The 13454-nt window shown below is 43.1% G+C and overlaps 1 protein-coding gene across 1 annotated transcript in view; it reads right to left on the bottom strand.

The window, feature by feature from the left end:
* The window catches only part of cpxm2 (carboxypeptidase X (M14 family), member 2), a 182947-nt gene extending 181829 nt beyond the window's left edge, over positions 1-1118 (bottom strand). Inside the window, exons 1-2 of the mRNA XM_078223391.1 lie at positions 881-1118; positions 69-164 (exon numbers count right to left, since the gene is read on the bottom strand). Coding sequence (XP_078079517.1) covers positions 69-164; positions 881-1118 — 334 coding nt within the window. The remainder of the gene's footprint in view (positions 1-68; positions 165-880) is intronic.
* Between the last annotated feature and the right edge of the window lie 12336 nt (positions 1119-13454).

Raw genomic sequence — 13454 nt, forward strand, 5'->3', positions numbered from 1 at the left:
AATTAAAATTAATGGTCAGTGAAGTTGACTAGCTAGCAGAGATAACGTTTAAAGATTTCATCACTCACCTTCAATCCTTTCTTCAGGCATTCTGTCGGTTTCTTGGCTGCTATTTGGTGTTTTTCCATTGGACTTTTTCTCAGTTTTTTTATTGCCATTTTTGACTGGAAAATGGAAGGAGTCTGTGAATAATCTTATATGTTAAAATAGCAAAGCGATAGCTTCAGTGTTATTTCAATAGAACATTTCAGAGATAAGCTAACAGCGCAATATTAACATCCTTACTAAAATCGCGTCCTCATTTTGTGAAAAAATAAAACAGACTTGCACATTTGTCTACACTTTCTAATTTGTTTCCCAAGTCATCATGTAGTCCCTTCAATTATCAACTATTCTGGATAATTTATATTTATTGTCCATTATTCACGAAACGCCTATATTGAATGAATCGTTCGTGCTTCTTTTACAACGATCTGCTTGTCTTGAACGCAATTCTATTGAAGCGTATCTTTAATTCAAATTTGTTCTATATACAAAATGCCTTCATCCTTGCGTGGAAACTCTTGCAAAGTTTCCTAATGAACTTTATCTGTCGTCTGTGCTTTAAGACATTGTTTAGAAACCTTTCTCCCCACTCATAACTGTTAGAATGTGAATCCATATCCTTCGGGTTACATTTAACCCCCGTCTCCTCTTCTGGAAGTATTTTAAAACACAGCTAAAATGGAAATCTCTTACTTTTTTAAAGGGTGTAAGTGCTGGGTTGAGATTTTAAAATGTGTATATTCATGCTGGAATGCACATTGTGCGAATACAGATATTAAAACTTGTTCCGGCACTAATCTGAATGGCTTCTGTTTTAATGACAGTCGCTCGTTACCTGGCGCTCCCACTGCTTTCTCTTTTTCCTTCTTTGCTTTCACCTTGGGCTGCCTTTCTAAGGGAACCTGTGGGTTCCTGCGCCGCTCCTCGGGGTAGTAGTAAGGGTCCCTGTCAATGATCTCTTGCAGGTAGAAATCGTGTTCTTCCACAGGGTCCCCACGGGCACCATCCGAAAAGATCACCAGGCAGAAACCGAGAGCAGCAACGCAGTAGCCACGGGCCAGAAGAGGGAACATTGTTGGAAACTCCAGCTCAACTTAGCACTGACTCCACCAAGGCAAGTGTGACCAAGCACATCTGTCGATTCCTTTTTTCAAGCATATAATCGCAAACTTGCTATGCCTAAAAGTTACGATGAGCCTGAATTGAGGAAGTCCACATGTGATTGTAAAATGCGTCAGGCAGGCAGGGCAAGGAACGACTTCAGTGATGTTGGCAGGTGATTTCGGCATTAGGATCTCAGAGCTTACTGAAGCTTGCGGCCAAATCCAGAGGCACTGCATAGTTTCAAGGGACGCAAAATAATCGAAACCATATCTCCTTACAAAGCACTGGAACGCATGTTATTTCAGAAGAGGTTTGGCAGTGGCCACCAACCCTAATCTTCTCCAACCTCTAATAAAACAATGTCAATAAATGAATTTTGTCTGCCTTCTGTGTGTGTTTCATAATGCCTGCAGGTTAAATAAGAACTTCTTTTTTGTTGTTGGCTTTAGTGAGATCTTTGCCAGCGTGGCTCCCGAAACTGGTCAACCCCAGAACCAAACTCGCGAAAGAAGTTGTGTATTATGCAACTTTTTTGTTTTGAAGAAAATCAATTTCTCGCTTTCAGCGTTCGCATATACGTGGAGTTTTCTGAATGAGTCAGTAGCTGTCGATTCTTGCAGAAAGCCCGCTTCAGGCGCTCTGTAAAAGAATCGCCAGCAAGCAAGTGCGAATTGTTCAATTGATAGACTGAGCTTGAGTGCAGAGAGTGGTTAGCGAAAGAGCTTAGTGTTCACTGCTGAGAGGTATTTCAATGACCTGGAAATACCCACTTTCTCTCTCTCTCTCTCCGACAGACAAGTTTCAGCTGCGGTGAGACAGGTTTAGACAGAGTCAGGACGGCTCCACTGTCAATCTTTCCCACTGTCACAAAAGAATCACTTCACAGGGTGAAGAGTATCCCCTGCACCAGAAGACATTTTGATCTATCTGTCGCTTTAACCGAAAAAAAAACTATTCATAAGACATACCTTTATCTTTTTTAGTGCCAAGGATTAGAAAGTTTTCAAAATGTTTCAGTGGCACAGTGGTTATGGGCAGCCCGGTGACACAGTGGTTAGCATTGGTACCTCACAGCGCCAGGGACCTGGGTTCAATTCTAGCCTTGGGTGACTGTCCGTGTGGTGTCTGCACATTCTCCCCTTGTCTGCGTGGGTTTCCTCCGGGTGCTCCGGTTTCCTCCCATGGTCCGAAAGGTGTGCTGGTTAGGTGCATTGGCCATGCTAAATGCTCCCTCAGTGTACCCAAACAGGCGCCGGACTGTGGTGACCAGGGGATTTTCACAGTAACTTCATTGCAGTGTTAATGTAAGTTTAAAGTTTAGTTTACTTATTAGTGCCACAAGTAAATTTACATTAACACTGCAATGAAGTTACTCTGAAAATCCCCTAGTCGCCACACTCCAACGCTTGTTTGGGTACACTGAAGAAGAATTTAGCATGGCCAATGCACCTAACCAGCACGTCTTTTGGACTGCGGGAGGAAACTGGAACACCCGGAAGAAACCCATGCAGATACGGGGAGAATGCATAGATTCCGCACAGACAGTGAGGTGACCCAAGCCAGGAATCAAACTCAGGTCCCTGGCGCTGTGAGGCAGCAGTGCTAACCACTGTGCTACTATGCCACCCCAAGTAAGCCTACTTGTGACACTAATAAATAAACTTTAAAACTTTGTAACTTTAAGAAAGGAGTAAAAAAAAGTATAAGCCTACCAGTCAACCACATGGAGAGCAGCAAGAAATATACTCAACGAAGCTCCAACATTTTGAGACTAAGGTGTGATTATTTATAATTTACAAGAGGCAGTGGACATAACATGGTGGCAGCAGGCTGTGTGTACGTAAAAACCCAAACAGTCTGAACAAATTTTATGCTGAATTAGATTGAAAACTTAACCCAGATTAGTGCCAGAGAGAGAGAAAAATCTGAGTGCATCATACAAAAATGAAATGGCCATCACTACAACAATTAACACCCAGCTGATTTGATTTGTTATTGTCACATGTATTGGTATACTGTGAAAAGTAACATTTCTTGCACACTATACAGACAAAGCATACTGTTCATAGAGAAGAAAAGTAGAGAGAGCAGAATGTAGTGTTAGTCATAGCTAGGGTGTTAAGAAAGATCAACTTAATGCAAGGTAGGTCCAATCAAAGGTCTGATGGCAACAGGGAACAGGGAAGAAGCTGTTTTTGAGTCAGTTGGTACATGTTCTCAGACTTTTGTATCTTTTTCCCGATGGGAGAAGGTGGAAGAGAGTATGTCCGGGGTGCGTGGGGTCCTTAATTATGCTGGCAGCTTTTCCGAGGCAGCGGGGAGTGTGGACAGTGTCAATGGGTGGGAGGCTGGTTTGAATGATGGACTGGGCTTTGTTCGTGACCCTTCGTTCATGACCACGGTCCTGGGCAGAGCAGGAGCCATACCAAGCGATGATGCAACCAGAAAGGATGCTTTCTATGGTGCATACGTAAAAGTTGGTGAGAGTCGTAGCTGACATGCCAAATTTCCTTAGTCTTCTGAGAAAGTAGAGGCATTGGTGGGCTTTCTTAACTATATGTCAGCATGAGGGGACCAGGATAGATTGTTGGTGATCTGGACACCTAAAAACCTGAAGCTCTCGACCACTTCTACTTCGTCCCCATTGGTGTAGATGGGGCATATCCTCCACTATGCTTCCTGAAGTCGATGACTATCTCCTTCATTTTGTTGACAAAATCTTGACATTCAGCCCATGATGAATTAGGAGGCTGATAATGTCAAGGCGACAATTGAGAAGTTTAAACAAAAGTAAAGAATCACACTTTCTAAAAGGCACTCATAAGGGGAAGGGGTGGGCAGGAGACAAAGGGTTAAATTTATTTAGTAGCTGGGTGCTGAGTGAAGACGACAGCAAAAAGAACAACCTTTTTGAAAAATTAGGCACACATCTACCACCAGACAAATCATCAGATTTACCAATATGAATTATAAAGCTGGAGGCAGGAAGCAGGTGAGTATTGTGTACAATTCTGGTCCCCACACTACCGGAAGGATGTTGATGCATTGGAAAGGATTTACCAGGATGTTGCCTGGTTCAGAGGATATGGACTATGAAGAAAGGTTGAACAAACTTGGATTGTTTTCTTTGGAGTGTTGGAGGATGAGGGGGGATCTGATAGAGGTTTACAAGATTATGACAGGCTTGTATAGAGTGGATAGTCAGAGTCTTTTTCCTAGGGTCGAAGAGTCAATTATTCGGGGGCATAGTTTTTAAAGTTTATTTATTAGTGTCATAAATAAGGCTTACACTAACACTGGAATTAAGTTACTGTGAAATTCCCCTAGTCGCCACAGTCCGGCGCCTGTTTGGGTCAATGCACCTAACCGGCACGTCTTTCAGAATGTGGGAGGAAACCGGAACACACGGAGGAAACCCACGCAGACACGGGGAGAACGTGCAAACTCCACAGAGACTGTGACCCAAGCCGGGAATCGAACCTGGGTCCCTGGCGCTGTGAAGTGGCACCGCTAACCACTGTGCTACCGTGAAAGTGAAAGGGGGAATGTTTAAAAGAGATGTAAGGGGCAAGTTTTTCACACAGAGGGCAGTGAACGCCTAGAACGCACTGCAGGAGGAGGTGGTGGAAGCAGATTCTATAGCAACATTCAAGAGGCATCTGGATAGATACATGAATAGGTATAGAATAGAGGCAAGAAAATATTAGATTAGAGAGGCATCTGCATTGGCACAGACTTGGTGGGCTGAAAGGCCTATTCCTGTGCTGTACTGTTCTTTGTTCTTCTTTGTTCTTTGGGTGCGTTGACAATTTCTGAACAATATTGAAAAATGCAGCCAGAAAATGTAAATTCAAGGACACAGATGAAAGGCTGCTGGGTCAGCTCATTTCTGGCTCTGTGCATCTTGAAGTACGAAAAGAATTGATTGGAAAGGACAAGCTCACAATATCAGACTTTAGACACTTCCAGTGCACATGAAGCCATGAAGGCAGCAGGGTTGATGCAGCAAGATGTCATGAAGACATGAATGCGCATCAGGCGGAGAGAAGGATGTGCAAATACTGTGGATGGCTAAATTAGTTCACAGAAAGAAGGAAATGTTCCAGATGTGGATCAAATTGCAAGGCTTTTAGAAAGCCAAATCAATTGGAAAAGATGTGCAGAGCAGAAAAAGAAGGATGGTAAATGGGTCATCAGAGACCATGCAACAGGATGAATGAGAGGTATTTGCTAGTATGGTATTATGGGATTTATTAGTTATTTTGGGAGATTTAATTCTAGAATTCTGCTCTTTTAGCACAGAGTGTATTTCATTACTTAGTGTTGCCAGGTATTCATGGAGGCTTCACCATATGACCTCCCATCTCCAGCTGCTCCATCGAGCCAGACATTCTTTTTCCCAGCTCCAATTTTTTATAAGTAATAAACAAAAATGTTCAAAGAAAAAGAAACCAAAAGCAACATTTTCAAAGCCCTTTCTCCCAGTTTGTTCATAGTACATAGATACAGAGGGATAAGAATCGATCATTGAGCCCCTTGGGCCTATTTGCATTCAATGAGATCAAGACTGCACAATGCTCTGACGAAGGGTCATCTAGACTCGAAACATTGGCTCTATTCTCTCTCCACAGATGCCGTCAGACCTGCTGAGATTTTCCAGCATTTTCTGTTTTTGTATCTGATTCCATCATCCGCAGTATTTTGCTTTTATGCGCTGTGACCTAATTGGGTGGCACGGTGGCACAGTGGTTAGAAGCGCTGCCTCACAGCACCAGAGACCAGGGTTCAATTTCAGCCTTGGGTGGCTTTCTGTATGGAGTTTGCATGTTCTCCCCATGTCTGTGTGGGTTTTCTCCAGGTGCTCCCGTTTCCTCCCACAGTCCAAAGATGTGGATTGGCCATGGTGAATTGCCCCTTAGTGTCAGGGGGATTAGCTGGGTAAATACATGGGGTTACAAGAATAGGGCCTGGGTGGGATTGTTGTCAGTGCAGGCTTGATTGGCTGAATGGCCTTCTTCCGTACTGTAGGGATTTTCTGATTCTAACTCCACCTGTGTTCCAGGTCCCTCAACATCTTTGGTCAACTTCAGATTTAACAATTAGTCCAACATCAATTGCTATTTGCGGGAGAGAGTTCTCCACTTCTCTAATCCTTTGTGTGTAGAGGTGTTTCCTAATTTTACCCCTGAAATGGCAGGCTCATGGGCCCTTGTCCTGGGCTCCCTCAACCAGAGGAAATAGTTCCTCTCCATCTACCCTATCCTTTCCCATAATGTTGTGAACTTCTTAAAATCAAATTACCCCTTAAACTTCTAAATTCCAGCGAATACAACCTTAATTTGTGCACTGTCAAGGTATGTTCCATCAAAAGGCCAAGGCAGAACAAACAAAGCCACATCCCCCGGATGAAAAAGGGGATAGAAATTAAGATAAAGAAGTAAATGTGTGCTCATGGCAGGTGTCAGGTACAATTGAGAATGATTCAGAGGGGAGGAGAAGAAGTACGTTAGAGAAGAGATTATGAGAAAAGATTGGCATCAGACATAGAGAGGAATCCCAAAATCGTCTATAGGCATATAATTATAAAGGGATGGTAAAAGGAGGAGTAGGGCTGCTTAGGGATGTAAAAGTGAATTTACACAAGGAGGCCGGGGCATGTCTGAAGTATTAAATGGATACTTTGCATCTGTCTTTACAACGAAGGTAGATGCTACCCAGGCCATGGTCACAGAGGAGAAAACTCTGTCAAAAACAGGGTTGAAAGTTGATAAGGAGGGAGTATTGAATAGATGTAAAGTTGACAAGACACCAGGACCAGATGAGATACATCCAAGGATGTTGAAGGAAGTGAGAGTGAAAATTGCAAGGGCACTGGACATAATCTTCCAGTTTTCTCTAGACTTGGGGAAGGTGCCAGAGGACTGGCAAATTTCAAACATTGCAACCTCGTTCAAAAAAGGTTGTAAGAGTAAGCCCAGCAATTACAGGACAGTCAGTTTAACATCAGTGGCAGGGATGCTTCTAGAAACAATTATTTGGGATAGAATTAGTAGTCACATGGGAAAATGTGGGTTGATTAGGAAGAACCAGCACAGATTTCTAAAGGGGAAATTATGTTTAACTAACCTGCTCGAGTTTTTGAAGAGGTAACAGAAAGGGTTGATGAGGATAACGTTGTTGATGTGGTGAATGTGGACTTTCAGAAGGCATTCGATACAAAGAGAAAAGTTATAGCTCTTGGAATAAAATGGACAGTCACAATGTGGATTGAATATAGGATAAATAATAGGAACCAGAATAATGGTCTGGATAGGAAGGTTTGTAGTGGACTTCTCCAGGGGTATTGGGATGCTTGTTTTTCCTGATGTATGTTAATGATCTGGATCTTGGTGTGCAGGGGACAATTACAAAGATGACACAAATTTGGAAGTATTGTAAACTGTGAGGAAAGAAACTGTTCTTGAATCGGAGCTCGAGCCATACCAAGCTGTGATACATCCAGAAAGGATGCTTTCTATGGCGTATGTGTAAAAATTAGCAACAGCCATAGCAGCCTTGTGGGAGGACTGCATAAAATTTCAAAAGGATATAGACAAGTTGGTGAAGTGGGCAGATAAGTAGCAGATGAAGTTCAATGCGGAGAAGTGTGAGGTGACAGAACAAAGAAAGACCAAACAAAATAAGGGGTTCTATTCTTAAAGGAATGCAGGAACAGGAGGACCTGAATGTATATGTGCATAGATCATTGAAGGAAGCAGGGCAGGTGGAGAGATCAGTTAATAAAACATACAGTATCCTGGGCTTTATTAATAGAGGCATAGAGTACAAGAGCAAGGATCTTATGCAGAACTTATACAAGTTAGACCTTAACTGGAATATTATGTACAGTTTTGGGTACCATTCTATAGAAAGGACACGAACACTTCGGAGAGAATGCTGAAGAGGTTTACAAGAATGATTGTAGGGTCGAGAAATTGAGTTATGAGGATAGATTGGAGAGGTTGGGACTGTTCTCCTTGGAGAGAAGGCCAAGAGTTGTTCAAAATCATGAGAGGGCTTGGCAGACTAGATTGGGAGAAACTGTTTCAGCTTGTAAAGAAATCGAAAATGAGAGGGCACAGATTTAAAGTGATTTTCAAAAGAAGCGATTGTGATGCGAGGAAAAACGTTCTAACACGGTGAGTGGTTTTGGTCTGGAATGCACTCCCTGAGAGTGTGGTTGTGCCAGGTTCAATTGAGGCATTTAAGGGGGCATTAGATGATTATTTGGATAGGAACATTGTGCAAGGGTATGGGGAAAAGGCAGGGGAATGGCACTAAGCCATAATGTTCATTGGGAAGGCCGGTGCCGACACGATGGGTGAATGGCCTCCTTCAGCAACTAACAATTCTGTAATTTACCCTTGGGGTTCAGGCATCAATCCTGGTAAATCAAATTGCCCTCTCTTCAAGGCTAAAATATTCTTCCTCAGGTGCAGTGCACAGATCTGCTCAACGTTATCCGGCTGTGGTGTAGCCAGGGATTTGTATAGCTGAGGCATAACTGCTATCCTCTTGTATACTCATTGTCAGAATATAAAGGCCAGCATTCCATTATACCTTTTGATTATTTTTGATTTGATTTTGATTTGATTTATTATGGTCATATGTCATAGAGTCATAGAGGTTCACAGCATGGAAACAGGCCCTTTGGCCCAACTTGTCCATGCTGCCCTTTTTTTTTAAACCCCTAAGCTAATCCCAATTGCCCGCATTTGGCCCATATCCCTCTATACCCATCTTATCCATGTAACTATCTAAATGCTTTTTAAAAGACAGAATTGTACCCATAAGAACATCAGAAATAGGAGCAGGAGTAGGCCATCTAGCCCCTCGAGCCTGCCCCGCCATTCAATAAGATCATGGCTGATCTGAAGTGGATCAGTTCCACTTACCCACCTGATCCCTATAACCCCTAATTCCCTTACCGATCAGGAATCCATCTATCCGTGATTTAAACATATTCGAAGAGGTAGCCTCCACCACTTCAGTGGGCAGAGAATTCCAGAGATTCACCACTCTCTGAGAGAAGAAGTTCCTCCTCAACTCTGTCCTAAACTGACCCCCCTTTATTTTGAGGCTGTGCCCTCTAGTTCTAGCTTCCTTTCTAAGTGGAAAGAATCTCTCCACCTCTACCCTATCCAGCCCCTTCATTATCTTATAGGTCTCTATAAGATCCCCCCTCAGCCTTCTAAATTTCAGCGAGTACAAACCCAATCTGCTCAGTCTCTCCTCATAATCAACACCCCTCATCTCTGGTATCAACCTGGTGAACCTTCTCTGCACTCCCTCCAAGGCCAATATATCCTTCCGCAAATAAGTGGACCAATACTGCACACAGTATTACAGCTGCGGCCTCACCAATGCCCTGTACAGATGCAGCAAGACATCTCTGCTTTTATATTCTATCACCCTTGCGATATAGGCCAACATCCCATTTGCCTTCTTGATCACCTGTTGCACCTGCAGACTGGGTTTTTGCGTCTCATGCACAAGGACCCCCAGGTCCCTCTGCACAGCAGCATGTTGTAATTTCTTTCCATTTAGACAATAATCCAATTTGCTATTATTTCTTCCAAAGTGAATAACCTCGCATTTGTTAACGTTATACTCCATCTGCCAGCTCCTCGCCCACTCACTCAGCCTGTCCAAATCTCTCTACAGACCTTCTACGCCCTCCACACGATTCACTTTTCCACTTATCTTTGTGTCGTCTGCAAACTTTGTTACCCTACACTCAGTCCCCTCCTCCAGATCGTCTATATAAATGGTAAATAGTTGAGGCCCCAGTACCGATCCCTGCGGCATGCCACTAGTTACCATCCGCCAACCAGAAAAGCACCCATTTATTCCGACTCTCTGCTTCCTGTCGGATAGCCAATCCCCAATCCACGCTAACACCCTACCCCCAACTCCGTGTGATCCAATCTTTTTCAGCAACCTTTTGTGAGGCACCTTATCAAACGTCTTTTGGAAATCCAAAAACACCGCATCCACCAGTTCCCCTCCGTCAACCGCACTAGTCACATCTTCATAAAAATCCAACAAATTTGTCAAGCATTTTCCCAACTACAGACGTTAAGCTAACCGACCTGTAGTTACCTGCCTTTTGTCTATTTCCTTTTTTAAACAGCGGCGTAACATTAGCTGTTTTCCAATCTGCCGGCACTACCCCAGAATCCAACGAATTTTGATAAATAACCACTAACGCATCCGCTATTACCTCTGACATTTCTTTCAGTACTCTGGGATGCATTCCATCCGGGCCCGGGGACTTGTCCACCTTCAGTCTCGTTAGTCTACCAAGCACTGCCTCCCTGGTAACATTAATTGTATTGAGTACCTCTCCTCCTACCAACCCTCTATCGTTAATATTCGGTAAACTATTTGTGTCTTCCACCGTGAAGACCGACACAAAAAACTTATTTAAAGTTTCAGCCATTTCCTCATTTCCCACTACTAAATCCCCCCTCTCGTCCTTCAAGGGTCCAACATTCACTCTAGCCACTCTATTCCTTTTTATATATTTGTAAAAGCTTCTACTATCATTTTTTATATTTAGGGCTAGCCTAGCTTCATAACCTATCTTTCCTTTCTTTATCGCTTTCTTAGTCGTTCTTTGTTGTCTCTTAAAGATTTCCCAATCTTCCGATTCTCCACTATTTTTGGCCACTCTGTACGCATCGGTCTTTAATTTAATACTCTCCTTAAGTTCCTTCGTTATCCACGGCTGGTTATCCCTTTTCTTACAACCCTTCTTTATCACCGGAATATATTGTTGCTGAGTACTGAAAAGGATCTCCTTAAAAATCCTCCACTGTTCCTCAGCTGTCCTACCTACCAGTCTGCTCTCCCAGTGCACCTTAGCCAATTCAGCCCTCATCCTATCGTACTTCCCTCTGTTCAAACAGAGGACAGTGGTATGGGACCCTACTTTCTCCTCTTCCATTTGTATCAGAAATTCGACCATATTGTGATCACTTGACCCAAGAGGGTCCTTCACAAGAACATCCTTAATTCTACCTACCTCGTTACACATTACCAGATCTAAGATAACTCGTTCCCTCGTCGGTTCTGTAACATATTGTTCAAGGTAACTATCCCACCTCTACTACTACCTCTGGCAGCTTGTTCCAGACACTCACCACCCACTTTGTGTGAAAAAATTGCCCCTCTGGACACTTTTGTATCTCTCCCCTCTTACCTTAAATCTATGCCCTCTAGTTTTAGACTCCCCTACCTTTGGGAAAAGATATTGACTATCTAGCTGATCTGTGCCCCTCATTATTTTATAAATCGTTATAAGGTTATCAGCCTCTGAGGCTCCAGAGAAAAAAGTCCCAGTCTATCCAGCCTTTCCTTATAACTCAAACAAGTCCCGGTAGCATCCTAGTAAATCTTTTCTGCACTCTTTCTAGTTTAATAATATTCTTTCTATGATAGGGTGACCAGAACTGCACACAGTATTCCAAGTGTGGCTTTACCAATGTCTTGTACAACTTCAACAAGACGTCCCAACTCCTGTATTCAATGTTCTGATCGATGAAACCAAGCATGCTGGATGCCTTCTTCACCACTCTGTCCACCTGTGACTCCACTTTCAAGGAGCTATGAACATGTACCCCTAGATCTCTTTGTTCTGTTACTCTCCCCAATGCCCTACCATTAACTGAGTAAGTCCTGCCCTCGTTCAATTTACCAAAATGCATCACCTCGCATTTGTCTAAATTAAACTCCATCTGCCATTCGTCAGCCCACTGGCCCAGTTGATCAAGATCCTGTTGCAATCGGAGATAACTTTCTTCACTGTCCACTATGCCACCAATCTTGGTGTCATCTGCAAACTTACTAACCATGCCTCCTATATTCTCATCCAAATCATGAATATAAATGACAAATAACAGTGGATCCAGCACTGATCCCTGAGGCACACCACTGTTCACAGGCCTCCAGTTTGAAAAACAACCCTCTACAAGCACCCTCTGGCTTCTGTCAAGAAGCCAATTTTGTATCCATTTAGATACCTCACCCTGGATCCCGGGAGAGATTTAGCCTTATGCAACAACCTACCATGCGGGAACTTGTCAAAGACCTGGCTAAAGTCCATGTAGACAACATCAACTGCACTGCCCTTCATCTTGGTTACCCCTTCAAAAAACTCTATCAACTTTGTGAGACATGACTTTCCACTCACAAAGCCATGCTGACTGTCTCTAATCAGTCCTTGCATCTCTAAATGCCTGTAGATCTGTATTGGGATACAGTTAAAAGTATTGTTTCTGGTGCGCTATACAGACAAAACATACAGTTCGTAGAGTACATTGGGGAGAAAGAAAGGAGGGGGTGTAAAATATAGTGTTACAGTCATAGCTAGGGTGTAGAGAAAGATCAGCTTAATACATGGTAAGTAGATTCAAAAGTCTGACAGCAGCAGCGAAGCTGTTCTTGAGTCGGTTGGTACGTGACCTCAGACTTCTGTATCTTTGTCCTGATGGAAGAAGGTGGAAGAGAGTATATCTGGGGGGTGTTCTGGCTAGTTTTCCGAGGCAGCGGGAAGTGTCGACGGAATCAGTGGATGGGAGACTGGTTTGCGTGATGGACTGGGCTACGTTCACAACCCTTTGTAGTTTCTTGCGGTTTTGGGCAGAGCAGGAGGCATACCAAGCTGTGATATATCCGGAAAGGATGCTATCTATGATGCATCTGTAAAAATTGGTGAGAGTCTTAGCGGACATGCCGAATTTCCCTACTTTTTGTCTTTTTGCTGCCATTCATGACATTTTGATGCTCTATATACCTGGATGCCCATGTCATCTTTAGACCTCCATTGTTTCTAGCTTTTCATCTTTCATGAAGTATCTGGTTCTATCCTTTTTAGGTCCAAATGGGCTGACTTCTCATTTGCCTACCCTAAAATCTATTTGTCAACCATTCTATTATTAATCGATTACTTTGTTTTTGTAATTTTGAGCTTCCACCTATCTCCAGTGTCACCTGTGTTTGTGTCATCAGCAAATTTAGATCTTCAACTTTCAATCCCATCATCTAAGCATCAAAATGTACAGTGAATAGTTGAGGCCAAAGACATTTTTTGCAGACACCTCTCATTACCTTCTGCCAATTTGAGTACCTGCCCATTTTCGCTATGCTCTGATTCCTGCCACTCTGCCAATTTCCTAACCATTGGCTCCAGAAGATTAATTTTAATTCCTCGAGACTCCAGGATAATCATGGAAAGTTGGCAAGCTCACTAATACAATGTTTGC

This window comes from Mustelus asterias, chromosome 11 (assembly GCF_964213995.1).
Source record: "Mustelus asterias chromosome 11, sMusAst1.hap1.1, whole genome shotgun sequence".
In the NCBI taxonomy this organism is placed as follows: Eukaryota; Metazoa; Chordata; class Chondrichthyes; order Carcharhiniformes; family Triakidae; genus Mustelus; species Mustelus asterias.